This window comes from Rhinolophus ferrumequinum, chromosome 23, assembly GCF_004115265.2.
Source record: "Rhinolophus ferrumequinum isolate MPI-CBG mRhiFer1 chromosome 23, mRhiFer1_v1.p, whole genome shotgun sequence".
Classification (NCBI taxonomy): Eukaryota; Metazoa; Chordata; class Mammalia; order Chiroptera; family Rhinolophidae; genus Rhinolophus; species Rhinolophus ferrumequinum.
This window is the reverse complement of record NC_046306.1, coordinates 20,044,454-20,070,719: the sequence shown is the minus strand read 5'-3', so window position 1 is coordinate 20,070,719 and position 26,266 is coordinate 20,044,454. Positions and strand designations below refer to the sequence as shown.

At 40.3% G+C, this 26,266-nt stretch overlaps 1 protein-coding gene across 1 annotated transcript in view; it reads right to left on the bottom strand.

Moving 5' to 3' along the window:
* The window catches only part of LOC117016145 (ubiquinol-cytochrome-c reductase complex assembly factor 1), a 93,519-nt gene that overhangs the window by 32,450 nt on the left and 34,803 nt on the right, over positions 1-26,266 (bottom strand). Inside the window, exon 7 of the mRNA XM_033095258.1 lies at positions 13,282-13,390. Coding sequence (XP_032951149.1) covers positions 13,282-13,390 — 109 coding nt within the window. The remainder of the gene's footprint in view (positions 1-13,281; positions 13,391-26,266) is intronic.

The following is a 26,266-nucleotide window of genomic DNA, read 5'->3' as shown; positions in this document are numbered from 1 at the left end:
TCTGTGTACTATTATCTCATTTAACACAAGTGACTTTGCTCCGATCAATGGATGGGTTAGTAATTAGTTCGCTCATTCATTACTTATATTCTACCTACTTCAAAAAAAAAAAAAGGTTCACATTGGCTTACTATAAAAGGCACGTGGTAAGGCCAAAACAGCAAAAAGGTTAAAATCAGTGAGATCTGGACTTGTGACTTGCTATGGTGGCCACAGCCAAGTCCTTTAACTTTTCTGCCCCTCAGTTCTCCTCAGCTGCAAAATGGGGACACTCTCATCTCTACTTGTACGGATTAAAGCAGATGGTTTCTGAGAAATGCCTGGCACAGACGTGAGCCCAGAGTATGCATCTCAACCAAAACAAAAGTAAAAGAGTTAAGTAATAAAATGTGTGTGAGGGGGAAAGGGGCTAATGAATAATGATATCAAAAGCTCTAAATACGAGAAGCTCTGTCCTTTCAGGCAACAGGGAAGCAGGACTGTTAGACCCTTCTCACTGTTAAATAAAGGGAAGCACAGAAGTTCATCAGGACAGAGAAAGTTCTTCATTCTACATGCAGAGGCTCATACACACACGAGCGAATGTGAACGTGCACACACAGACGCACGCATGCACGCTTTGACTATTTTTCTCTCCAACAGGAACAGGGCAAACGGCTCTCCAGAGCCCTGCTGCCCCTGACCCACACTACTGCTGTGCGACGAAGTACTTCAACAGTTAAAACATTTTTGTGCCAATATTTTAAGAGTGCAGAAGGTTCCAAATTACATGTAAAATAAACAATGCCAGACTGTGAAAACTCTTGGCTGCAACGTTCTCTGATGTTAACAAGAGTTTCTTTATTACTGTAACCTTTCAGAAGTGAATAAAAATTATTTCTCTGCCCTAGTTTTGCCCTCCAGTAAAAGGGAAGAGAACAGTGACCATGGAAAGAGCTGTACAATGACCTCTCCTGAAGGCTGGGAGGCTGGGAAGGGGGCAGTTTAAAACACAAAGCCTTCCATATATGTTTCTAGTCAAAGGTTAGAAATTTAGTTTGTGCCGTGCTGATCATATTGTAAAATTTTACGTTCCTAATATTTTTATGTAACTAAAACCCTTAGGGGGACGAGAGGGCATTTGCTAGAGCCCAGACTAAGCGGGCGCTATGGAGAAAACCCAAATCTTGACCAAGACTCCTCAGTCATTCGTAAATCTCCCTACTCAGAAACCGAGTCTGAAGGCCCCTGAAGAAACAGGGAATAGCTACGGGTGGGCAGGACTGAGACAAAATATGTTACTTTGCAGACCTTTGAGGCAATGTGAATATTGGACACAGAAGGATCTCAAAATGGAGCTAGTCTGGATAGTCTTCTTTCACCAGTGCGGGAAAAGTCACCAAACGAAGGCAAACATGCTTTGTCCTCTCACTTGTCGGCCTGTATCCACACTGTTCCTCTGCTAGGGATGCTCTTCTTGCATAGCAAACACTTATCTGAAAAGATACAACCCAAATGCCATCTACCCCAAGCTTTTCTCCTCTGGGCCTTTCAGCAATTTTCAAATATCATAATTTCTTAATACTGTAACCACCTGTTTATGTTTGTCTTTTCCTACTAGACTCGGGAGTCAGGGACAATATCTTCATCACCTTTGTATCTCCAGTGCCTAGCAGAATACCTAGAAGCTAGCAGGCCACAATAAAATGGATGGATAGATGGGTAAAACCTTGTTTGTGTCTGGGAACAGAAATCAGACAGAGAATGATGAACTGCTAAAAAAACAGAACACAAGCTCTGGGATTTAACACAAGGCTAGCTTTTCAGACTTTCACAGAGTTGCAGAATGTTAAGTCTGGAAGAGAATTTAGAAATCATCTAGCTCTCCTCCCCAGAGAGGTGAGGTGATTTGACTTACTCAAGCTCACCCAGAGAGCAGCCAGGCTGGACAGAACTCCTTCCATTATACCATCTCATCCCTTCTCTCTACTGTTGAAAACTGTAGGTGTAAATATTTATTTGGCAGCAACATGAGACATATGATTAAGACTACATATTGTGAGAATGTTATTTCATTATAAACAAATGAACAATAGATATCACGCTAGGAATTCAAATAACTTGATATAAGATACGATATCTGAGTTGCTCAAAAAGCTAAACACAGAGTCACCATATGACCAAGCAATTCCACGCCTAGGTATATACCCAAGAGAATGAAAACATATGTTCAGACAAAAACTTGTACATGAATGTTGACAGCATTATTCATAAAAGCCAAAAATTGAAAATAACCTAAATGTCTATCAACCCATGAATGGATAATAAAATGTGGTATAATCCATACAATTGACTATCTATAAAAATAATGAAATACTGACACGTTACAATGTGAACCTTGAAAACATTATGCTCAGTGAAAGGAACCAGACATAAAAGGCCACATATGATATGATTCCATTTATATGAAATGCCCACAATAGGTAAGTCCATGGAGACAGAAAGTAGTGTAGGGAGTGCCAAGGGCTGGAGGGGGAGGAGTGGGGAGTGATTGCTAATGGGCATGAAGTTTCTTTTTGAGGTGATGAAAATGTTTTGGAATTAGATAGTGGTGACGGTTGCATAACATTGTGAATTTATAAAAAAAGCACATTTAAAATAGTGGATTTTATGGTTTATGAACTATGTCACCATTTTTTAAAACGGAATAAAAAAATGATACAATTTCTGCCCTCTAGGAGCTAACAATGTAACGGAAAGAGTCAAGACCAACATACAGAGATACTGAAGAACTCAGACTCAGCCTTATGTGACAAATAATGTTATGAAACTTAGAGGAAGAAGGCAACACTTCAGTTTAAAATCTTTGTGCTTTTACTAACAATTGTCACCCCAATAAATTAAAAAAAAAAAGAAAAAGGAAAAAAAAAATCTTCGTGCTAATGCTAGAGCCACCTTTTTAATAACCATCTTGGCAGGCAATACAGAGTTGTGATTAAGAGCATGATCTCTAGAGTCTGGCAGGTTTGGGTTCCAATCCAGGCTGCCATATTTACTGTGCGAGCCTGATGAAGTTACCTGACTGGTAGGCTAAATAGTGGTCTCCCAAAAGATAGCTATATCGTATTCCTGGAACCTATGAATATTACTTTATATGGCAGAAAAGAACTTTGCAGCTGTGATTAGATTAAGGCTCTTCAGATGGGGCGAGTGTCCGGGATTATCCAGGTGTGCCCTTAATGTAATGACCTGTAACCTTAAAAGAGGGAGGCAGAGGGCTCTTAGACCCAGACAGAAGAGAAGGCAACGTGATCACAGCGGCAGAGTCTGGTGTGATGTGGCTGCAAGCCAAGGAATGCCAGAAGCCACCAGAAACTGGAAGGAGCAAGGAAAAGATTCGCCCCTAGGGCCTCCCAAAAGAGCACAGCCCTGCTAACACCTTGATTTCGGCCCAAACTGATTTCTGGCCTCCAAAGCTATGAGAGAATAAATTTCTGTTGTTTTAAGCCTCCAAGATTGTGGTAAATTGTATACACTAACCTCTCTGAGCCTTAGTTTCTTCATCTGTAAAATGAGGATAGAAATCCTACCTATCTCACAGGTAAGATTGTTGTAGCTTGGAAAGTACACCGCAAAGAGAACGTGCTCAATAAACGTTAGCCATTACCATGGGTGAGCTCTGTATTGGGGAGTTTCTCTGTATTATGCTGAAATCCTCATGTCACTAGCCCATGCCCAGACCCTGCTCTTCTTAGCAGGGAGGGCCAGTGATCAGGAGACCTGAATTGTTGCTCTTCAGTTGGTTTCTAACTTACACTTACTCAGCTCTCCCAGGGCCAGTTTCTCCCTCAGTTAAAAATGAAGCTCAGACAAGAGCAATGGGTCTCAAACTGGGGGGTTTGTGAAAACAGATTGCTGGGTCCCGCTTCCAGAGTTTCTGATCAGCAGATCCAAGGTGGGGCACTAAACGTGCATTTTTAACAAGTTGCTACATGATGCTGCTGGTCTGGGGAACCACACTTTTTTGAGAATCTCTGGACTCGATTATTTCACAGTTCCTTTCCAGTTTAACAGATTCTCCAGGCACATCTGACAGATGTAGCACTCAAATAAGAAACACTGCTGTATCAGGCTGAATAACAGCCTTAACGCTAAGTTCCTTTCCTGGGTAGAGAGTGGGGGGGAGGTGGTAGCATGACTATGAGGTACACGGTAAAGACTAGTTTTAACTTTTGAACTAAGCAGAATGAAAAATCTTATGCAATGGTGGGAACAGGAAGAGGCTGTCCCATTATCCAACATGCTGGCCCCATTTTAATTTATCTTAATCCCACCTTTCTGCCTTTTTTACCAGACCCCTCCCCCTCACACTCTCCTCTAGAAACACATCTAGGTGTCTCCTGAATTCATTTATTGGCTTTGCCGTGCACAGTATAATACTGCCTTTGTTAGTCTCCCGGCCCAGCCTCTCCGAGCACCAGTATTCAGTCTCGGTGTTCCTCTACTCTTAAAAAAACATAAGCAAGGAGTCTCTGAAAAATAATTGTAAAATCAACTAAGGCAAATTCAGACGATGTGGAGACATTCAGACTCTAAATGCTGGAAAAAGAAACAAATTCAGAACATTGTTAGCATTCTCATCTGTCTCTCCCCCCCGCCCCCCCCCCTTAATCTCTATTAGTCCCGTTGAGTAGGAAACCTCTGCCGTATTGGATTAGAAATTTTGAATAAAAAGTGCCTCAGGTTTGGGACTGCACTGAAGAAATGGAATGCCTCTGGATTCAAGAAAAGCTGTCCTTTTGGTCTTTGGAAATCTTCAGTAATACGACCGGGGAGAAGGAAGCTACCACGGGGTTGGTTTGGGGAAGATATAAAATGGACACTGGACTGGGAATCAGCATACCCTAGTCGGGGTCTTCATTCTGCCGTTTTCTAGCTGCACGACCTCAGGCAAACCAATTAACTTCTCTGGGGCTCCCTCGCCTCACCACAGAAATGAGAGGGAGGGAACAGATCTGTGGTCCTTACCCTGAGATGAGCCTAAGAAATCTTCTGGGGAGAGTTTTCAAGTTATATACAACTGAGCCCCTTCAGACTGAGAACCATTTAATGAGAGAATCTCTGAGACAGTCTAACGTTCTAAGCTTCACCTAGTCTATAAAGTGGATTAAAAGTACACATGACGAGAGAGCCAGGGAACCCATGAGGCAGGGCAGGAAGAGAAAAACGAACTTGGGGCGAACTTGGGGCGGGGGACAGTAAGCAAAATTGAATGCAGGTGTGACATAAGATCACTCATTAAGTCAGTATGTGGAAGATAGTGCTGGCCAGACACTAACAGCAGAAGCAAGTACCTATATTCACCCAGCAAATATCAAAAGGCACTCTGTTTAAGACCTCAGGGATCCTAAGATCCTTACCCCACCTAATGGTCGTGACCTACACAAACCCATAATTACAGTACAGTATAGTACTTTCTATCTCAGTTCGTGCAAAGTGCTGCAGGAATACAGAGCAGGGAGTAGCCAACTACCCTAACATTGTTGGGGATGCTGGGAAAAGCTTCTTGGAGGATGTACTATCCAGCTGTGTCTTGTAGCATCATAGCAGAGAAGACAGGGGTTACGACCACTTCAGACAGAAGCAGCAGCATAAACAAAAGACCAGAAGCATAAGAAAGCATGACATAATGTGGCACCGGTGAAAATCTGGATGAGTGGAGCATGTGTTTGAGTGTATGTGTGCAGGTACTTGTGCATCAAAAACCCATATGAGGGTGGAGTTTGTTGGAAATTAGACTACAAAGGCAGGTTGGAGCCAGAAGGTGAAAATTCTTTACCCCCAGTTTTTACTTTTAAGAATTGCAAACTTATAAACATGTATGATCTTTAGATTCATAATTAATATTTTGTGGCATTTGTTTAGCTCTATCTACAATTGACCCTTAAAAAACATGGGTTTGAACTCTGCAGGCCTACTTATATGCGGATTTGTTTCAATAAATACTGTAAATGTATTTTCTCTTTCTTCTGATTTTCTTAATAACATTTTCTTTAGCTTACTTTATTATAAGAGTACAGTATAAATACATATAATATACAAAGTATGTGCTAATCGACTATTTATGTTATCAGCTTCCGGTCAACGTAGTTAAGTCTGAGGGAGTCAAAACTTCTATGTGGATTTATTTCACTTTGCATGGGGGGTGGGGTCAGCGCCCCTAAGCCGTGCATTGTTCAAGAGTCTACTGCATACATACACACACACTTTTTTTTCTTTTGCTAAACCATTTGAAGATAGTTGCAGGTAACATTTCACCCCTAAATACTTCAGCATGTATCTTCTAAGAATAAGCACATTCTCCTACATAGTACTACAAAGGGTACTGTATGCCATTGCTAAGAAGTTTGAATTTTGTCCTATATGAGATGAGGGCCCTCAGAGATTCCCAGACCGAGGAGGCACATACTCAGATGTGGGATTTAGGAAGAAAACCTCTGCCAGTTATACGGTGGGAGGGTTCAAGAGTGGGGAAGTCCAGGAGCTAGTGAAGAGGCCATGTGTGAAAAGGAGAGATGATAAGGATCGAGATGAAGCAGTGGAACAGAGGAGAGAAAAAATCCAGATATATTTTGGGCAGAAATTGGACAGGCTGACTAGATGCAGAGGATGGCAGGGGTTGAAGATGACTTGAAGAATTCTGTCTTGGGGGGCTGGATGGAGGGTGATGACATCAGAAGTGAGACAGGAAACACAGGAAGAACAGATTCATGGAGCTATTTATCCTTTGTCTGCTGAGCGAGACTTATTTAGAAGTATTAGCAACCCCTCAGGGAGGTGTGGAAAAGGGTTTTGGCTGTGCCTAATGCACACAGCTCTATGCAGTATTGTAACTATGGTACAAAAGATAATCAAATGGAATAGGGCACCCAGAGAGGCTGGAGGCAAGAGATGTGATGGGTTGGAGAGCTAAACAGTTCTGAAATGATGAGCTGAATCGGGATTACTTAGCATGAGGAGTAAGTACTTCAACAGATCATAGAAAGGCAGGACAGGGCACTGAGGGAGCCAAAGCCTTGAAAGTGGAATTAGGTCACTGTCTTTCTCCTACAGAAATGCCATGAGATAAACTGTAGTTAACAAAAGGGGATCAAATTCACTCATTCACTGACTCATTCAGTCAAGAAAGAATTTACTGAATGCCTATTATGTACAAAACTCAATTCTAGGAGTTTATAGGAACACAAAAACAAATAGGAATTAGACCTCAGGAAACTTACAATCTCTAACTGAAGGTAAAAATAACCATAAGAGAGATAAATAAATGATCATGTGCACAGATAGGAGATTCATGCTTTATTAAATTTCAAATACAGAAAGGTTTATAACTTCTCTTTCAGGGACACGCCCTGAAATAGTGATCCAGTATGGCACTCAGGACAGGCAACCAGAGCCATCAGACTGGCATTCTGGGTGCACGTACCCAGGCATAGAATCAGTTGGAAAACCACCTAAAGCACATACTCCACACACTCTTGCTCGTAAGGCCTGAGGGTATAAAACTTGTGTAGAGAAAGGAATAGAGACATACATCTTCATTTGGACCCTATTTAAATTCATTAGCCAATTCCAAAATGGAATTGCTCTGCATTCTAAGAATTTAGCCTTCTCTCCCCTAATGAACAAGTATCCACTCCAACAGCTTAAGACATTTTAAAAACTTTCAAAAGAACGACTGATATCTGAGGACAAACATATATTCTGATTTTAAAGGCCTCGAGTCCAAGGGATGTCTTTGTATTTACACTCCACCATTCATACTATTGACCACAAAAACATACTATTAAATTGATTCTTATATTTTAAAAATATACCTTTGGCGGTTACTTTAATTGTGATCTAGAGATACAAAGTATAGCAAAATTTTTACCTCATGGTAAAACAGGGGAGTTTGAAGATCTGGAGGTGGGGGGAGATCTGAGTGGAATTACAGAAGCCTGGAAGGAAATTTCCAGAAAAACTAAAATATGTGTAATTGTTATTTTTACCACCCCTTATAGATTTAAAACCTTTGTTAGTTTAGAAACATAAAATACTGTATGTACAAATTGATTTTTTTAATCAAATAATTCCATTAGAAGAGGGGAAAGGATGGAAAAAGAAAAACTGAGGGTAGAGGAAACAATTTGCTTTTCTTCCAATATTTAAGACTAACAAAGCAAACACATGTCCTCCAAATAAAAAAGGATACCTCCCCACCCCACTTTTTCCAATACTCGTGGTAGGCTTCCAAAACGTTCTTCTTCCATCAGCTGTTTACTGGGCACACATTCAGCCAAGGGGCAATGATGGGCACTTTGCAGACTACAAAGAGGGGTACATGTGATCCTGCCCCCCTCCCCAACCCACTTCCCCTGGAAGGTAGTCAACATACACGAATGACAACGACACAAATATAGACAGTGAGAGCCAGAAGAAGGGTACATATAAATTATTACGACACTTCCAACTAGAGGAAACTGGGATTGGCTTCCCGTTTGGGGTGGAGAGACGTGAAGGAGCTGGGATTGGGATGTTAGGCCAATCCAGGTTTATGTACCGCAGGAGGAAAGGCACAAGACAGGAAGAGCAAGGCCTTCGGCTTGGCTGGAGCGAAGAGTATGTGAAGCAAGGATGGAATGTGATGTTCACGGAGTGCTTACTATGTGCCAGGCACATGTGCTAGAAGGTTTTACATATTCACGGTTCAAGAAGAGCTAAGGGAAATTAGATTGGAAAGGGAGGCTGGAGTGTGATCAGAGAGAACCTTGCAAAGCAAAATGCTGGTACTGAAAAGCAAAGTAGAATTTTACAAAGGCGTCCAGTTCAGCCCACAGCTCCACCTCTTCCTAGGTCTTCTCTGCACCAGCCCATCAGGCAGTTCTGCTAGGGAGAGCAGTAGACCATCAAGTAACAGGAGGGTCATCCTTATTCTGGAATGGTGCTAGCAAAGAGTCATCTGAAGCCCTGTGAAGGCACCTAGCATGCCAGGGCCCACTGATAAGGATAAACTTGTGCAGTGTCTTAACTAGCCCACCCCCACCCCTTCTTCCCACCTAGTCTCCAGGGCTTGGAAAGCTTAAACCTGCTCATTGTAAGCCACAAGGTGGAGATGTCTGGCAGGGCAGAACTGAGAGGAAGTCGTTTAGCCAGCCTAAGGTTACCATTAACACTTTGAGCCACTGCCTTGAGCTAATTTTTATGTTTGTTTTTTAAGTTTGGTTGAAATGTCACAAATGGAAAAATTAAGTAAAGCGCCCCGGTTAGCCACAAGACTGGACACACCTGGCTGCAAACCCAGCAAAAGAAACTTACTTCATTAGTAGGGGAGGCAGAAAGTGAAATTTACATCTGAAATCTGCCTGCACCAGGAGAAAGAGCTGAGGCCAAAGGCGCTGTCTGTTTTTACAGCTGTGTCAAGTCTTAGTTCTCTACTCTTACCAACACTCAGGAGTGAGGCAAGGGCCCAAGGAAAAATGGTCTCCAACCTCTTCAGCTGCAACTCAGCTCACAAAGGTTTTTAAGAACCAGTTAATGAAATAAAACAAGACCAGATGAGGTGATATAATGAACTTTATTTCCACAGCTAATTTATATGTTTAAATCCTAAATAATGTTTTTTTAAAAAGTCAGAACACTCTAAATTATTGATGTGATTTTTGTAACCTCAAATTTAACACTTGCTTTATACCAGCTTCACTGAAGATATATGAGTCTGCCTTATTTTTCACAATAGTTGGGCTCCTAAAAAGCTGGCAAAAAGCAAATTTTTGTAAAATGAAAAAGTCCCACCAAACGAGACTGCAATTCTAATTTCAAAGTGCTTGATTCGAATTTCTGATTCGTCATTAATTCATAAGTGGCTCTATTAGTTCTGAATGTTCCCCACACAAATCCACTCAAGTAAAGTAATGGCCTCTAAGAATTCTTTGGCACAAGAAAAATCACTACTACATTGATCAGTCTTATAAATCCTTATATGAGTTTTCTTAAAGATGTACACCTGGGATGCCAAATAACACAGATAGATTTGCAAATTACCACCTTCAAATCACAGGTTGTCCAAGCTGAAAAGAAACTTGGAGATCATGTAGCCCACCTCCATTCCCCCCCCCCGCTTTTTTTTTTTTTTTTTTTAATGAAAACACAGAAATACAGAGGAGGAAAGACTTGCTAGCCAGAGTCAGAAACAGGCCAGACTGGCTCTCGACTGCCTACTACTCCCTAACTCTCCAGCCACATGACCCTAACTTTCCCGTTTCTTTAGGTTGTACACACAGAGAAGACTGAAATCCCCTCTACATACACAATCACACTCACAACTTAGAAGTGTTGAATATATAATTTTCTTGCCTGTATAAAGGGTGTCTGCTTATACCATAAGACTGAAAACGGGGGATCAAATCGATTATAATAGAAAAGCAGTAATAGTAATTCCTCAACCCTTCCAAATCTCTTATTATTTTTAAATCATCACCTTTTATTTATAGTCTTTGTAACTAAACTGGAGCTGGGCATTTCCCTTCATCAAGGTGCACTGAAGGGTCTACTTGGGGAGCATTATGGATCATCTGAAACCCTGCTCTTCAAAGTGGAGCTGCCCTTTCCCTCCCCTGCCCTACCAGTGGCACTGGCATCACTGAAGCTTTATAGAAATGCAGACTCTCTGGTCCCACCTCAAACCTACTGAATCAGAATTTGTATTTTAACAAGGTCCCCAGGTGAAATATAGGCACACTGAAGTTTGAGAAACACTGATCTAACACACTTCTCTACAGGGCAGCATCATACCTAGAACCATACAGATTTTTTTTAAAAAATGGCTGAGTAAAATGAAAGGATAAAAAAAAGGAAAGAGTAATGCTTGCAGGACTGCACGGATGTACACCTGGACCAGAAACTAATAAATCAAGTATGATTTACCTGAAAGATAGATGGGCTTTAAAACAGAACTTCAGAGGCTGAAGTTCAATTTCTTCACCCAATGTTTACTGTGGAAGCAAAAAAACTGGAGATAAGAGAGGTCTCCTGCCTTTATAAAGCATAACGAACATTAAAAAGTAGCACAGGAGAAGGCTCAAAGTGTTGAATATTGTGCTGGAGATATACATGGAAATCCAAAAGGAAATTCATGGAGGAGGGATAACTAAAAGGTCTTCCTGTGACCCAGAAGTCACCTATGGCTCATTAAGTTATTCAGGTTGGGGACAGGCGGCCCACATGGCTCTAGTAGTCCAACTTCCAGCAGTTTAGTCAACAGTGATAAGAAAAAAGGCTAACTAATAGAAGAGCTACTGTGGAACTGCATGGCAGTCAGCCAAGGCTTTAGCTAGCTGGGGGTATCACGGGTCATCATTAACGGGATGATCTGAGTCGCCAGCACCACCCTATGTCCACTGTGTGCTGCCGAGTTGGGTAGTAAGTACTTGAGAGCAACTGGAACACTCAGCTGGATGAATAGCCTAAGGCTGCTGATCCCACTCTAGGCAGCTAAGACAGCAGAAAGGCATGGCAGGAAGAAAGAAAAGAAACCAAAGAGCGCAATTACAAAGACAGTTGAACAGTGACTCCAAAATAGATGATGACGATGACGACAGCATCTAAAACTACGTATGACATATGCTATCACCTTCTTAGATTGAACCGATATGCCAATGGGCTATTGTCCCAGAGAAAGGCACATAAATGCCAGTGAAGTATTCCCATGTTCACTGTGCTTCCCATGCAGAATCTCTAAAGACAAGAGAATTTGAAAATATCCTCAACCACACTCTCAGTAGGCAACCATCATTTCCATAACTTAGTCTCAAAGACTATCATTTTACACACATAGTAAGCACATGATACCATTAGACAATAACATAGGGATATGTGAAAATAATTACAATAAATGAAAGTAAAACCTGGGTGAAGATCTTCCACTTAACGCCCATGCAGCATGGAAAGATCTCCAAGACATATTATTGAGTGAAAAAATGGAAGTTGCATGTAAATACATAGAGGATGATATCATATATAATAAAATATATACACCCAAAACCAATACTCAAATTTTCTGTGGATAACAGGAAAAAGTCTTAAAAGACAAATGCAAAGTAGAAACAGTGATAACTTCTTGAAAGGAGGTAACTGGCCAGGACGGGGATTTAAAGGGATTTCAGTCTTAGTTAAAACATTTTGAATTTTAAAAACAACTCTAAAGCAAAAACACATCTAATATACATTAAGTTTAAAAAGCCAAGATGTAAAACAGTGTGTATAGTATAAGCCCACTTGTGTTATGTTAAAAGAATTACAGTTATACATTTGTATTTGTATAGAAAACAACTAGAAAGATACACCAACTCTTAACAATGGTTACTTCTGGGAAGCTGGACTAGGGGAAAGACACTTGTTTTTTCCATTAAGTGCTTTTTACTAATCAATTTTTATTCTATGAACATGTATGACTTTTATAACAAATCTATAAACTTTGTTTACTTCTCAATCTACAGAGAGAACTTTGCTCTGTAATGAAAGAAACCAAATTAACCCATTTTGTGACCCTGTCTGATGGTTCTGTTTTAGATGTTCCCAAGCTGGGAGGCAACAAAATGGGAAAAAAGAAAGAACTACAATCTAATAAAACATGGTCGAGACATATAAAATACACAAAATACACAAAGGAAGAAAGTATTTATATAACCAACTGTATTCTAATGTTTTTGTTTCATCTTTCTATTATATTCTCTGTTATATATATACTACATAGTTTCCTTTCTCATGTTAATGAGTAAGTGTACTAATGTGCATTTCCAGAAGGTACCTTGCCAAAAGTATTCTTGGTTGTTAGTGATCAAGGACTTGTTATTCAGTACCTGAGAACAGTATAGGCCCATGCCAGGGTCTTTTCATTCAACCTAAATTAGAAGAGGACTGGTTCAAATGTTGAATCAGTGTCAACAGCATAGTGTCCTTATACTGGATTATTATTGGATTTCCTCCAGTCACCAAATTCATTCCTATCACCATGCTTTGGGCTTAATAATCCCATCTCCATACACAGGGAATCCTCACACTTGCCAGTGTGTGCAAACGTATAAATAAAGCTGTCTGTGGCTTATCAGTCTCCATAGAGGCAGAAGTGACTCTAGCTGAATTACCACTTGGCATTAGGCAGCATTTCACAGAAATCTAAAAGCAAGGCCATTCCAGAACAGACAAAACTTCAACTCAGTCCCTCATTGTAGTTTCCAGGACCAGAATCTCACAGCACTCACTTACCCCCATGACTCTGCCACGCTGTTCAACATCCTCCCACATAAAATGAACTATGACGCGACACATGTATTTCCCACTCCGGCCTTCCTGCTTCATTCGGACGAGACACATCCTGGGTGGGAAGAAGACGTAAAGAGTCACTGGCTGTTTGCATTTTTCACATCACACATTCCCACTGAAGGTCAGCTCATCTGAGTGAATTCAGCAGAGCAGAGAATCACAAAACTGGAAGTGATTTTTAAAAAGCTCTTATTGAGGTATAGATACCACAAAGTACATAAATCTTAAGTGTACAGCTTGATGAATTTTTACATATTATATACATCTATGTAATCACCACCCAGATCAAGACATAGATTATTTAGGGCACCTCAGAGGTGGAAGGGACACATGGAAGGGACCACTTCTGGTTGTAGAAGATAAGGAAGTCTGAACCCTTCATTTTACTGATGTCAACAGGAGTCCTACAGAGGTAAAGGAACCTGCCCAACATCACAGAGTCTGTAAAGATGGGTAAAGTACTGAACTGTCCAATATGGAAGCTGCTAGCTACATGTAGCTATTTGAGCACTTTAAATATGGCTAGTGCAAATTGAGATGTGGTGTAAGTTTAAGATTTCAAAGATTTAGTTCAAGAAAAAGAAGAGAAATATCTCAAATTGTTTATACTGATTACATGTTGAAATATTATGAGATATATTGAGTTAAATAAAACCTATTATTAAAGTTTTCATTTTTTTATTTTTCATTTTTTTATTTTTGCTTTTTTTAATGGAGCTACTAGAAACTTTTAAATTAAATATGTGGCTTGCATTATATTTCTGTTGCACAGCACTTGTCCAGAATGTAAATCACAGAAAGTATTATTACTTTCATCTGTGAAATTATCAAATTGTTTCCCCCATTAGAATGTAAGCTCCACTGAAGGTAAAGAACAAGTCTGGTTTTTTATTATCACTGTTATTTCCAGAGTTATGTATAGTAAGCACTCGATATATATGTGCTGAATAAATAAATGAATAAAACACCTCAGGAACAAATTCAGGGCTCCTTCCCCTATACCACACTGCCTTTAATCAATCCAGAGGGCTCTGTCTGCTTAAGACCTTACATAAGAATATAAGAATTATATTTATTAATTCATAAGTACAATATTATAAGATATTATAATATAAGTATAATAAGTACAATATTATAAGATATTATATATCTTATTTAAATATATAAGAATATGAACAGGGTCATCAACTTTCCAAGCTAGTTCCTAATCTCATTCTCATACTTATTTCTATTATCTCTCATCAGTTATTTAGTAGCTACAACTGGACTAATCACCTAAAAGACAATTCCTGCTTTAATTATGAAATATTCAGTCTGAACCAACAATTGTATCCCCACGCACAATTAATCCTGCCCATTACAATCTACTAGTAATAGCATGGTACAATGGAATGATTCCAGCCTGGCTTGCCCCAACATCTCTGTTAGTAGCTAAGATGGAGAAAAGAAAACATACTTATCAAATTTGCAGATGACAAGACGCTGGGCAAGAAGACAAATATGCTGGATGACCCAACCATGAACCAAAAATACTTCAACAGGCTGTTTCAACGGGCTGAATCTAGCAGAATGAATTTGAACAGGAATAAATCTAAGGTCCTGTACTTCGGCCTAAAAGAACCACTTATAGAGGTACAGGATAGGTGAGTAATGCCTACCTATGTGTGAAAAAGCCTTACAGGCTTAATTAAGTTGACAGTGTATGTTTAGAGGGAGTCAAGAGGATGATGAGGTTGCCCCCAAAATGTATGTGGTTTTAGATACAGTAATGGAGATATGATACCTTCAATGTGCAAAGTTCAATCTTCTTTCTACTCAGCATAGATTGACTCTACTTGGAATACTGTTCATAGTTTTGAACATTATGTTTTAAGAGACAAGAGAAAGAGAAGAAAGGTCAGAAGACATTTAGGAGAGCTGCCTTAAATATTGTAGAAGAGTGATTAGACTGTCTAAGAATTTAGAATCAGAACCAATGTGTGGGCCACAGAAAGAAAAATAATTAACATTGAAATAATTAACATTGAAAGCAAAACTTTCTAACAAGGGAGTTTCTGAAGATTCAAATGATGGAATGGATAACCTCAAAAAGTAGAGAACTGCCTACTTCTGAAGGGTGAACACTCGTAAATGTTTGGTAGGAACTCAGCTATCTTACAGAAGGTTGACAACCTGATCTCTATCATCCCTTCCAACCTTGGATCTGCTGAGGCTGTGATTCTAAATGTGCAACCTCTGAACCCAGTTAGTGCCTAAGAAACACCATTTGTGACCATAAAAACAGCAGGTCATGGAAAAAGATTTGGCAACTTTATATAATATAGGGCATATTCCAAGGCAGAAACAAACTGGGGAAAGTTCAACAGTTCTTTTTCATAAGATCACTCATGTCAGCCTCTCACGTGAAAAGAACTGTGTGTACTGATGCTTAAGTGTCGTCAGAGGCCAATTCATCAACAGCTATAGTGAGGTAATGGAATTCTTCATTTATTTGAAAATTCTGTAGTTTGTTAATACACCTGCCCTCTGAGGTTTAAAAGGCACAGATTTTCTCAGGCCATAAACTTATTAACTGTATCAACATGGAGTGAAGTATTTTTTGTTTCACAGCTGTTTGTTCTGTAGCCCTTAACCGATAACAGTAAGCTCAAATGGTCATCTGGATTGAAAAGATAAAGCAAACTGAAGACACATTCAAGATGCTAACTGACAATTCACTCAATGAACATAAACTGAGTTCCTGCTGAGTGAGGGAATGTATATGGTTGGATTCTGTGGGGGTTAGAGTGATGGTTAAAAAGAGCCCAGCTTCCAAGGAACAGTTAGTCTCCTAGGGGAGACAAAATACCATGTTTCCCTGAAAATAAGACCTAGACAGACAATCAACTCTAATGCATCTTTTGGACCAAAAATTAATATAAGACCTGGTATTATATTATTTATATATATATATATACACACACACACACACATATATATATGTATATATATATAATTATATTGTATTGTATTATATTATATTATATTATACCTGGTCTTATAGTAAAATAAGACCAGGTCTTATATTAATTTTTGCTCCAAAAGATGCATTAAAGCTGATTGTCCAGCTAGATCTTATTTTCGGGGAAACACCGTACACCATATACAAACAGCCCTAAAAGAGAATGTGGTAAATATCCCATGAGAAGCACAAAGTGCAGTGAAGTTTGAGAGGATTACTTTTAGCTGAGTGGGATCAGAGAAGGCTTCATGGAAATGAAACATTATACCTGGGGCTTGGAAAGATGAGCTGAACAGGTAGAGACAAAAGATAAAGAGAATTTCCAGCAGATGGAACATTCTGAGCAGAGGCAGGGAGATGGAAGAGCTCAGCACACGTAAGGGAACAATGAATCCTAGATTTTGTGGGAGGACAGGTATAGGAAACAGAAAAATATGCCACAGAGGTTATGAAGGGCTTTGAAAGGCCATGCTAAAAAGTCTGGATTTTACTCAGTAGACAATGGAGAGCCACTAAATGTTTTTCAGGAAGAATGGTACAATAAGATTAGAACCTTGGCATTGAGAGCAGATGAGTCTCTAAGAAGTTAACGTCATCAAAACTGGAAAATGACAAATTTGGTGAATATTTACTTAGCAGAACTACAGTATGCAGAATAGTCTGATTCAAAACTATAAACTAAAGTGTGCACCTGCCTTTTGAGAGATACGTAACAAGCAAAGCTTATTATAACCTATACCTATTTTTGCTGATACCAACAGTTTAGAAAACATGGATTCAAGTCTGCTAAGTGAAAGGAGGGCAAATTCTAATTACTCCTAAAACACTGTTCCTAATTAGTTCAATAGACAATTAGTTGATGTAAAACACTTTCAAATACAAAGCTCTACAGTAAATTTCATCACACATGACTAACGTTATAAAATCAAAACAAAGAATCAGTCTACTCATCAACAAGAAGTATAATGAAGATTCTCCCATGAATTTGGGAAAATAAGATTCTGATCCACAGAGCTGTCCACTCACCAGCACCACGTTCAGCTAACTAAAAGCTCAACTAATTTTTCCCCGAATGTGTTAATCCAATTCTCTAGGTAATTAAGGACAGAAAGTAGTCCTGTTGTGAAGAACTTCTGTGTTTGCCCTCTTCAAGGAGAAAGAACAGAAGGTGGGGTCCCACATCTTAGAAAGTCGGCTGCCTGGAATGTCGAGACCGAGCAGCCGAAGGTCAATTCTTGGGCCACCTGACCTTGAAGCCTACACATTCAGTCTACTCCTTTCTCTATTTAATAACTGTTTTGAATAGGTAATACATGCACATGGTAATAAAAACTAAGTCTCCTTCCTACCCACTTTCCCCAGCCAGCCAGATCCTCTCTCTAAGGCAACCACAGTTAGAAGTTTCTTAGGAATCCTTCCACATATAATCCACAAACTAATATGGATATGTGTTCTTTTTACAAAAATGGTAGCCTCCTTTTTCCCTATTTTTCACAATGATAGCCTCCTACGAACACTGTTCTTCATTGAGAAAATACTTAAGCTGCTACAAGAGGATGTAAGTGAAGAAATTGCAATTCTAACTCTATGTTTCATCCACAGATACCACAGTCACCCCAGGAAAACTTTTTTTAGGTGCCAGAGATAATAGATTTCCACCAATTTACAGCAATTGTTAGGGTAACATCTGATCTAGCTGAATTGAGCTTATCTGGCAATTTTCCCTATTCTAAAAATGACAGGAATACGAAGAAAAAAATCCTTGATAGCAAAAATGAACAAGTGCTATAATTAACAGCTAACACAATTGTGTGCCAGGCACTGTGCTGTGATTTAGGAGCACTATTTCATTTAATCCTTACAACACTCTACGAGGCTGGTATTCTTACTATCCCATATTATAGATGAGGAAACTGAGTCTTAGAGAAGTAACTTGCCCACAGTTACAAGCCTAGTAAGTGTCAACAGAGATCTGAACCCTGATAATCTGATCCCAGAGTCATATTGTTTCTCTGCCTCCTTTAATGACTAAATGAAACCCTCTGGATTCCATTTATTCTATTTTGTATTTAATCCTCACAAGGGCAGTAAATTTAAGTTTCAAAACTAGCATCACATTAGAAATAGCATATCAGAAGGGAAAAGACTGGCTAACTTGAGGCTACAACAACAAAAAATAACTCCTGGTAGCCTAACAAGAAAGGAAAAAGGATCGGCCTGGTGGCTCAGGTGGGTTGGTTACCGTGACTAAGCTGAGGTCGCGGATTCGATTCCCACATGGACCAGTGAGCTGCGCCCTCTACAGCTAAGATTGTGAACAACAGCTCCCCCTAGAGCTGGGCTGCCGTGAGCAGCTGGAGGTTGGCCCCGGCTGCTGTGTGCTGCCCTGGGCTACCGTGTGCTGTCGCGGGCTACCGTGTGCTACCATGAGTGGCCAGTGGCGGGCAGCCAGCGTGAGCGGCCGGCAGCCAGCGTGAGCTGCCATGAGCCGCTGTGAGCGGCCAACCAACGACCGGCGACCGATTGCCTCAGCCCGAGAGAACGCAAGGCTCATAATACCAGCATGGGCCAGGGAGCTGTGTCCTACAACTAGACTGAGAAACAACGGCTTGAACTGGAGTGAGGGTGAGGGAGGCAGAAGAAAAGGGGGTACTAAAAATTTATTTAAAACAGAACCAAAAAATAGTACAGTAACCTGAGGTTCAATAGGGAGGGTAAACCCACCCCATACACCTCAAAGAAGACAGCCTGGCAAAATCAGTTACAAATTATCAGGGCCTCCTGAATCATCCAGAAATTGTTAAAGTACGTTGGAAAGTGAAAAGAAAACGAGTGAAACAAATTCAAAATGGTAAACAAAAAAAAGATTTGATGATCCTGGTACCCACTGCAAAACTAAACTAACACTTGGCACAGGCTCTGACCAAATGACAATGTCTGAGTCAGTAAGTAAACCATTCCACAGCAACTGAGAATACTAGGTTTAAATAAAGGAAGAACAAAAGAGCTCTGCTTCAATTCACATCGTAGATGCCTTCCTCATAACAAATGCTTAAATTAAATGTTCAGAGGTCAAATTACATTTTGCTACTGATTCAACTTCATAATTTCAGAGCTCTAGCTCTGTTCTGGGGAGATTAGAGAAGGAGGGAGGGGGGACTTCCATGCTAAAACATAATAAAAACTGCTCTTAAGAATGCAAAATAAACTTTAAAAGGGATCATCTTATGCTCAATTTTGCTGTGAACCTAAAACTGCTCTTAAAAATACAGTCCATTTTTTTAAATCTTTTTAAAAAGAGACAATCTAGATTAGGACAACAGAAATATTTTACAATGAAAATCGATTACCTGGAAGAAGTATATAAAATAAAAGACTGAATGTTTTAAAAAGAGACAATCTAGTAACAAAACAAACAAAAAATTGTTTTAAATAATTAATTTAATCTTTCACTTATCAAGTATTTACTGAGCACCTAAAGTATAGACTTAATCTGCATAAACTACTCTGTTTAGGAGCAATTCCTAAAAGAAACTAAAAATTTATTTAAAACAGAACCAAAAAATAGTACAGTAACAAGTTATCAGGACCTCCTGAATCATGCTGTTTGATGCTGTTTCTAAATCTACAATTTATTATTGAGGTTTTAAGCTTCACAGGACTATCCTTGTCTCTCAGTGATTCCAGTGGCTCATAAATAATACTGATCTCTTTTACATATAAGGAAAGCAAATAACCCAGCTAGCAAAGTAAAGAAAAAAAGGAGCGTTCAAGCCCTACCTAGTCTGATGGCTCCCTAACATCTCTAAAAGGCAAGTGCAGAGGCAGGAAAAGGGAAGAAAGACTCACTGACGAGGAAACTCAAAAACTAAAGCGTTGGGATATTAATTCTGCCTATGTCAAATAATAATGATTACTACCATTTATTAAGTCCTCCCATCTGAGACTTGTCACTGTAAGAAGTGTTTGCATTCACTATCACTTTCAATCTACCTAACCACCTGACTAGCCTAACTATCCCCATTTCATAGAAGAGAAAACGGACGCTCTCAGGAGGTTAAGTAACAAGATTGCACAGTGGAGAAGAGAGGAGCTGGATGAAGCCTGAGCTTGCCCTTTCTTTCCCCCAAGCCACAGTGTCACCCACTGTCAGCATTGGCCATTTCCCCCATTCTGTGACAGCACAGCTCCAAGCGCCTCTTCCTGCTGAATCAGACGAGGAGAAAGACAACAACACTGCCTGCAGAGTTCAAACGAACTGAGAATTTCCCAGCCATGCTTTCCTCCTCTCTGCCTAAATCTGGGAGGGAAGAATTCTTGTTATTCCTGACGCTGACCTCCTGCCATGTACTGGCAGCTCTGAGTATCCTGTCTCGCTTGCTCTATTTGGGCCTTCTGATAATGCCAGTTGTGTTTTGGCCTGTTTCTCCCTTACGGTAGTTTAGAAGCTGCTCAGAGCGGATCTGATTTTGAATTAAATGAAGACTAGTGGGCACTCAGGCAGGTCTGTCACTCTGCTGCTATGAAGGAATCCCAAAGGGGACTTTTCCATAGCTTGTTTCCCTTATTCTGCCACCAGCTGAGGCCAAGAAAGCAGAGTCTGCATGGCCACACTCAAGCCTCCGCAGTGTGCTAATGAATGGGTTTATTTATTTGTGAGCTGGCACGCTGACCCTTTTCCGGGACTGTGTGCATGGCTATCTCCACCTGGTTTCCTAAACTCTCTCCCCACCAGGCCTAAACTTTATGTGGGGAGCATGGGGGCCACAGGACAGTCTGTGGGCAAACAGACAAGTGGGGTGAGGCACTTCCTGAAGCCATCTCACCTGACAGTGAGCCTCCTCAAAGAGCTATACCTGCCCTGCAGCCTGCCTGTCAAATCCACTGTAAAGAACAAGCTCCTGGGTAGCAGGGACCAGTGCTCTTAGGTTATACAATGTTAGTAAAATGATGCTGCATAGACCTTTGGTTTGGGGAAAAAGCTCCAGGTGTGGGTATTTGAACAGAGCGACTGTAGCTGGGAAAGGGAGAAAGCGAACATGCACAGGGCCAGGGCTCACCATATATAGCAGCTCTGGAGCTGCTGGAATCCGGCGTAAGCTCAAAAGCCCTACAGCTACAGCAAAACTGCTCTGGTGGTTTTAAAGAGCCCTCTTGCAAAGACTGGGAGTGTCTGCCAGGGCAGTTCTCCGGCTGGACTGAAACTGGAACCAGTCTGTTTTCCAACCCCTTCCCACCTCCACACTTTACTTCTCTTCTTTCCCAGAGGCTTCTTCCCCTAGGCATATAAAAAAACATTTCAGTGTTTCCCCGTCTTAAAAAAAAAAAAATAACAAAATGTTTTCCCCCCTCCGTCCTGTTTCTCTCTCTAGTGATCATCCTCTCATCTTTCCTTCTCACTTGGAACGTCTTAAAAAGTAGTTTACAATTACTTCTTCCCCTCTTAAAAACTCCTAAGACGCTATGTCCTCCAGTTCTAGCCCCAGAGGCCAACACAAACTGCTTTCCTTGACCATCCCCAGGAAGCCCCCCTTCCCATGTCCCCATAAGAGCTGTATGTCTGCTAAACACACTTATCACCCTTTGCTATTTTCAGATTTACTTCTTGTCTCACCCAGCACACAGACAGTGAGTGCCAAGAAACACAGTTTCATATAGTTGGTGGTCAGTGTTATTCTGTTCATATTCAGAAGAAGAAACCCTTCTCCCCATGACCAACAAAAGGGACACTCCAGCAGGAAGCAAAGTGTTGCCGAAGGAGCAGTTCACATAGTTAGCTTTGGATTTGAGCCTTGGATCTTCCATTACTGATAAACAGGCCTGTGACAAATTCCTTAAAACCGCCTAAAGTTGTCTCCCCATTTGTAAAATGGCGGTTGGACTAGATCTGCGGTTTTAAAACTGTGTTCTGAGTTTCCATGGAGCTACGTAAGCATCCCTTACCAGTGGGTAGGTTGTAAAGACCTGAAATGAGCAGGTCATTCCCACTTCTTCAATCCGAGCAGCAATACTTTTATCTATTCACACATTATGACTGAGAATAAATTTTCATTTTTAAAAGACTCTGCTGCTAAAAGATTGAAAACCACTAGGTCCTTCTGCCTGGAATGCTTTTTCATCCACTCTTTGACTTGTTAACTTCTACTCATCATTCAGGCGTCATTTTAAATGTCATCTCTTCAGTGAAGCCCTCCCTGACTGACCCACACCCCCAACTAAATTATGTCCCCCTTTTCTCTCACAGAGCCCTATTATTTCCTCTCATAGCATCTATCCCAATTGTTTTATTAATGATTTGTTTGTCTCTCTTCCAAACTCTAAGCCCTATGAAGGAAGGAAACAAATCTGTTATAAACAGCAGGTTCAATTAGAGAATAATTGCCATAATTTTATGGATTTATGTTTAAGAATAAGCAGGTACTTAACTAAATAAATATTATTAATATTAAATATTATTAGCATCACTATTAAATAGTGTTACTATTAATAATTAATTAGTTACTTTGGTGGTTTTATACCAATGAGGAAACAACTTAATACTTTGAACCAGCCAGACCCACACTTGAATTTCCTCTCCACCACGTACTAACTAGTTCTTTAGACAAGTTCTCTGACTTCTCCAAGTTTCTGATCCCTTATATGGAAAACAGGAATGAAGTAGTTGTAAAAATGTGTGAGATAATATATGTAAGCAAATAAAATATAATATGTGTAAAGGACCTAGTAGTTATTATATTTATGATACACAAGACTTTAAAATAATTTTTTAAAAATACAAACTGCATTTTACTCCCTCTCCACTTGATCTCGATCATAGGCATATTCTACTTTTATTTGTTCCATTCCATTTGCTAAAATTAATTTGTGCATTTAGAAGGTACTAGTGTTCCATGACAAGTTTTAATAGATGAGTCTCTACAAACGTATTAACACAACGCCAACGTGACTTCCAACCTCACACGCGTCACCACCCAGGGAAACTTAAGTAGGAGTAAAGCTTTACCACTCTCACCTGACAGATAGACATGGGCAGGACCCTTCCAATTGCCACAGGAGCCAAGTAGGATCTGAGGCCATTAACTATTTTATAAACATTTATTGATGAAATCTAAGAGTAAGACATGGAACTGAGGGGAAGAAATATCTCATTTTCATATCTTTCTGAATAGATAATAAAAATTCTCGCCCTCGATAACTTCATCATCCACAAAGAAGATTAATATATATGTGATAAAATATAAAAACGTTATGTGATGAGTGGTATAATAGAGGTATCCAAAACACTAAGGGAGCACAGAAGGGAAACTAACTCTGCCTTCAGAGGGAAGGACAGGCTTCAAAGAGGAGATGATATCTGAATTGGATAATGAACGAAAAACAGGAATTTATCAGGTGAAGAGGAAGGAGGCCTTTTAGGCAGAAGAAAACTTCCTGCAGAAGCCTTGATATTTCTATTACATAGTTTTGCTTTTTCGTGCAGAAGAAGGAGTGGTGGTGGTAGTGGTGCCTAGAATGGACCAGATGAGACTGGTAAAGGCGTTATATTTGGTGGGATATAAATGCCATAGTAAGAAATATACTTTATCCTGAGAACAATGGAGAATATAAGAAGTGTGTATGTGTCTGTGTGTGTACTGATCCAATTTGTATTGAGAAGTATTAATCAATATTAAATATTATTAGTGTTAATTGGCACAGGCAGAGAGAAGTTGCAGGCCAAAGACCAGTTTTCTGCTACTGTTGCTTATGACCTAGTGAAATCAATTTAATGGGTGACATCTTGAATTTTTGTTTAAAATGAATTCAAATGGAATAGAAAATATCAGAGATTATCAGACATTGTAAGAGTTTAAGTTTTACAAAACTCATATATCAGATACATGTATGTGTTCTGGTTCACAACGTAAAATGCATTTGTTACTATGGGTCATGGATAAAAGAAGTTTGAGTTAATGACTGATAACTAACCAGATGAAGGGAGTGAGGGAAAAGGCAAGGAGGGCTCCCAGCTTTCTGGTGTGGGCGCCTAAATAGATCATAACACCACTGACCAGACAGGGAACGGAGGAGGACTGCTTTTATCAGGTCCACTGGGGATGGTGGGGAGCCCAGACAGCAACCTCTCTCAACATTTTTTCAGCAGCTACAGTCAATACTAATCTTGTTCGGCAAAGACAAAGGACACACAGGCATTGCAGCTGCAAGCTCACATGAATATACAGCTGATAAGGCCCCTCTGGAGTGGTCCCAATACACAGAAAAACTTGAGAATTAGAGAAAGCAGACAGGATAAGAAAAAGATCAACACCTCCTCCAGGGAACTAATGGGATGTGGGAAATCCTGCCCCTATTCTAAGAGTCAACAGGGAGCCATCACCCTTGGGAACCCAAGGAAGCTTTCTGGAAAGTCCACTGCCAGGATATTCTGTTTATTATTGTTTTCATGGGGGACGGGGACGGTATTCTTCCTCCTTTAATGACTACTCTTTAAAACTCACCACCTCTCCCTCTCACTACCACCTACAGGGAGGTATTTAAATCCTTATATATCTCCAGCAAGTCCAGTGAATCCTGTAATGTTGGATTTAGCTATCCCTTGGTTATCCTCCTTGGACAGAAAAGGGCTAGAACACAGCTTCTGCACAGACTTGGGGTGGATCCATTGCTCCTCCACCTATCCCTGACTAGAGAGTTCCCCATGTTTTCTTGGAGAATCATAGAACTATTGGTCCCCAAACTATCTTTCTGGGGATCTTTCCCACTAACCTGCCCTCCACAAACCTGCCCCAGGCACTTCAGACAACAGGCTCCCCTCAAATACTCAATGTTCTTTTTTTTTTTTTTTTAACTCCCTCCCCATTCTTTCTTTTATTGTGGTCAAATATACGGAACATAAATTTTGCCATTTAACCATTTTAAGTATACAATTTAGTGGCGTTAATTACGTCCACAATGTTATGCAACCATCACCACTATCTATTTTTAAAACTTTTCATCACACCAAACAATTCCTTCACCATGAAGCAATAACGCCCCATCCCCGTCTCCTCTCAGCCTGTTGTCTACTTTCTGTCTCTATGAATTTGCTAATTCTAGGTACCTCGTGTAAGTGGAATGATACAATATTTGTCCTTTTGTGTCTGGCTTATTTCACTTTCCATGTCTTTTATATGATCTGTTTTGCTCCTGATATCCTCTCCATCTAAATGCCCTCCTTTTCTCTGACAGAAATTCACCCTTCATGGTGCATCTCAAATGTCACCTCTACTACAGAGCCACTCTTTATCCAACACTCCCCCCACCACCACCACCACCACCACATTTGGATTTAACCACACCTCCTCATGCGTACATAGGATCTACTTGTGCCTTGGGCACAGCACTTCCTTCACTGTCTTCTATTACAGGCAACTGTACTTTATGTCTGTTTTCCACTAGACTAAGTTTCTTGAAGGTGCACATAATGTCATAGCCTTCTCTCCAACACCTACAGTCCTTAACACACAGTAGGTCCTCAATAAGAATTTGCTGATTCAAACTGAAAAGCTACTGCTTCATTTCACCAAAGCCTGCAGATCATGAGAACTAATGGAGGCAGGGTGGAGGGGAGATCAAGGGGAGATCTGAAGCAAACAGGCTCCCTCCTCCCACCTAACCAGTGGTGGAACTCCCCACTCCTCTGAGAAATTAAACCAACCTCAGCAAGAAAGACTCGGCGACACGTTTGGAAATGGTGGCCAACTTGAAAGAACTACAAGTAGTTTCAAGGTTCTCCCAGCTGCTATTAGTCAGGTATTGACCTTGGGATGTGGTCACAGGGATTATATATTTTATTTTGCCATCCACTCCCTCTAACACTCTGATACCTCTAACTATATGGGCAATAAAGAGTCTTTCATACAGGCTCTGAATATTATCTTTGAGCTC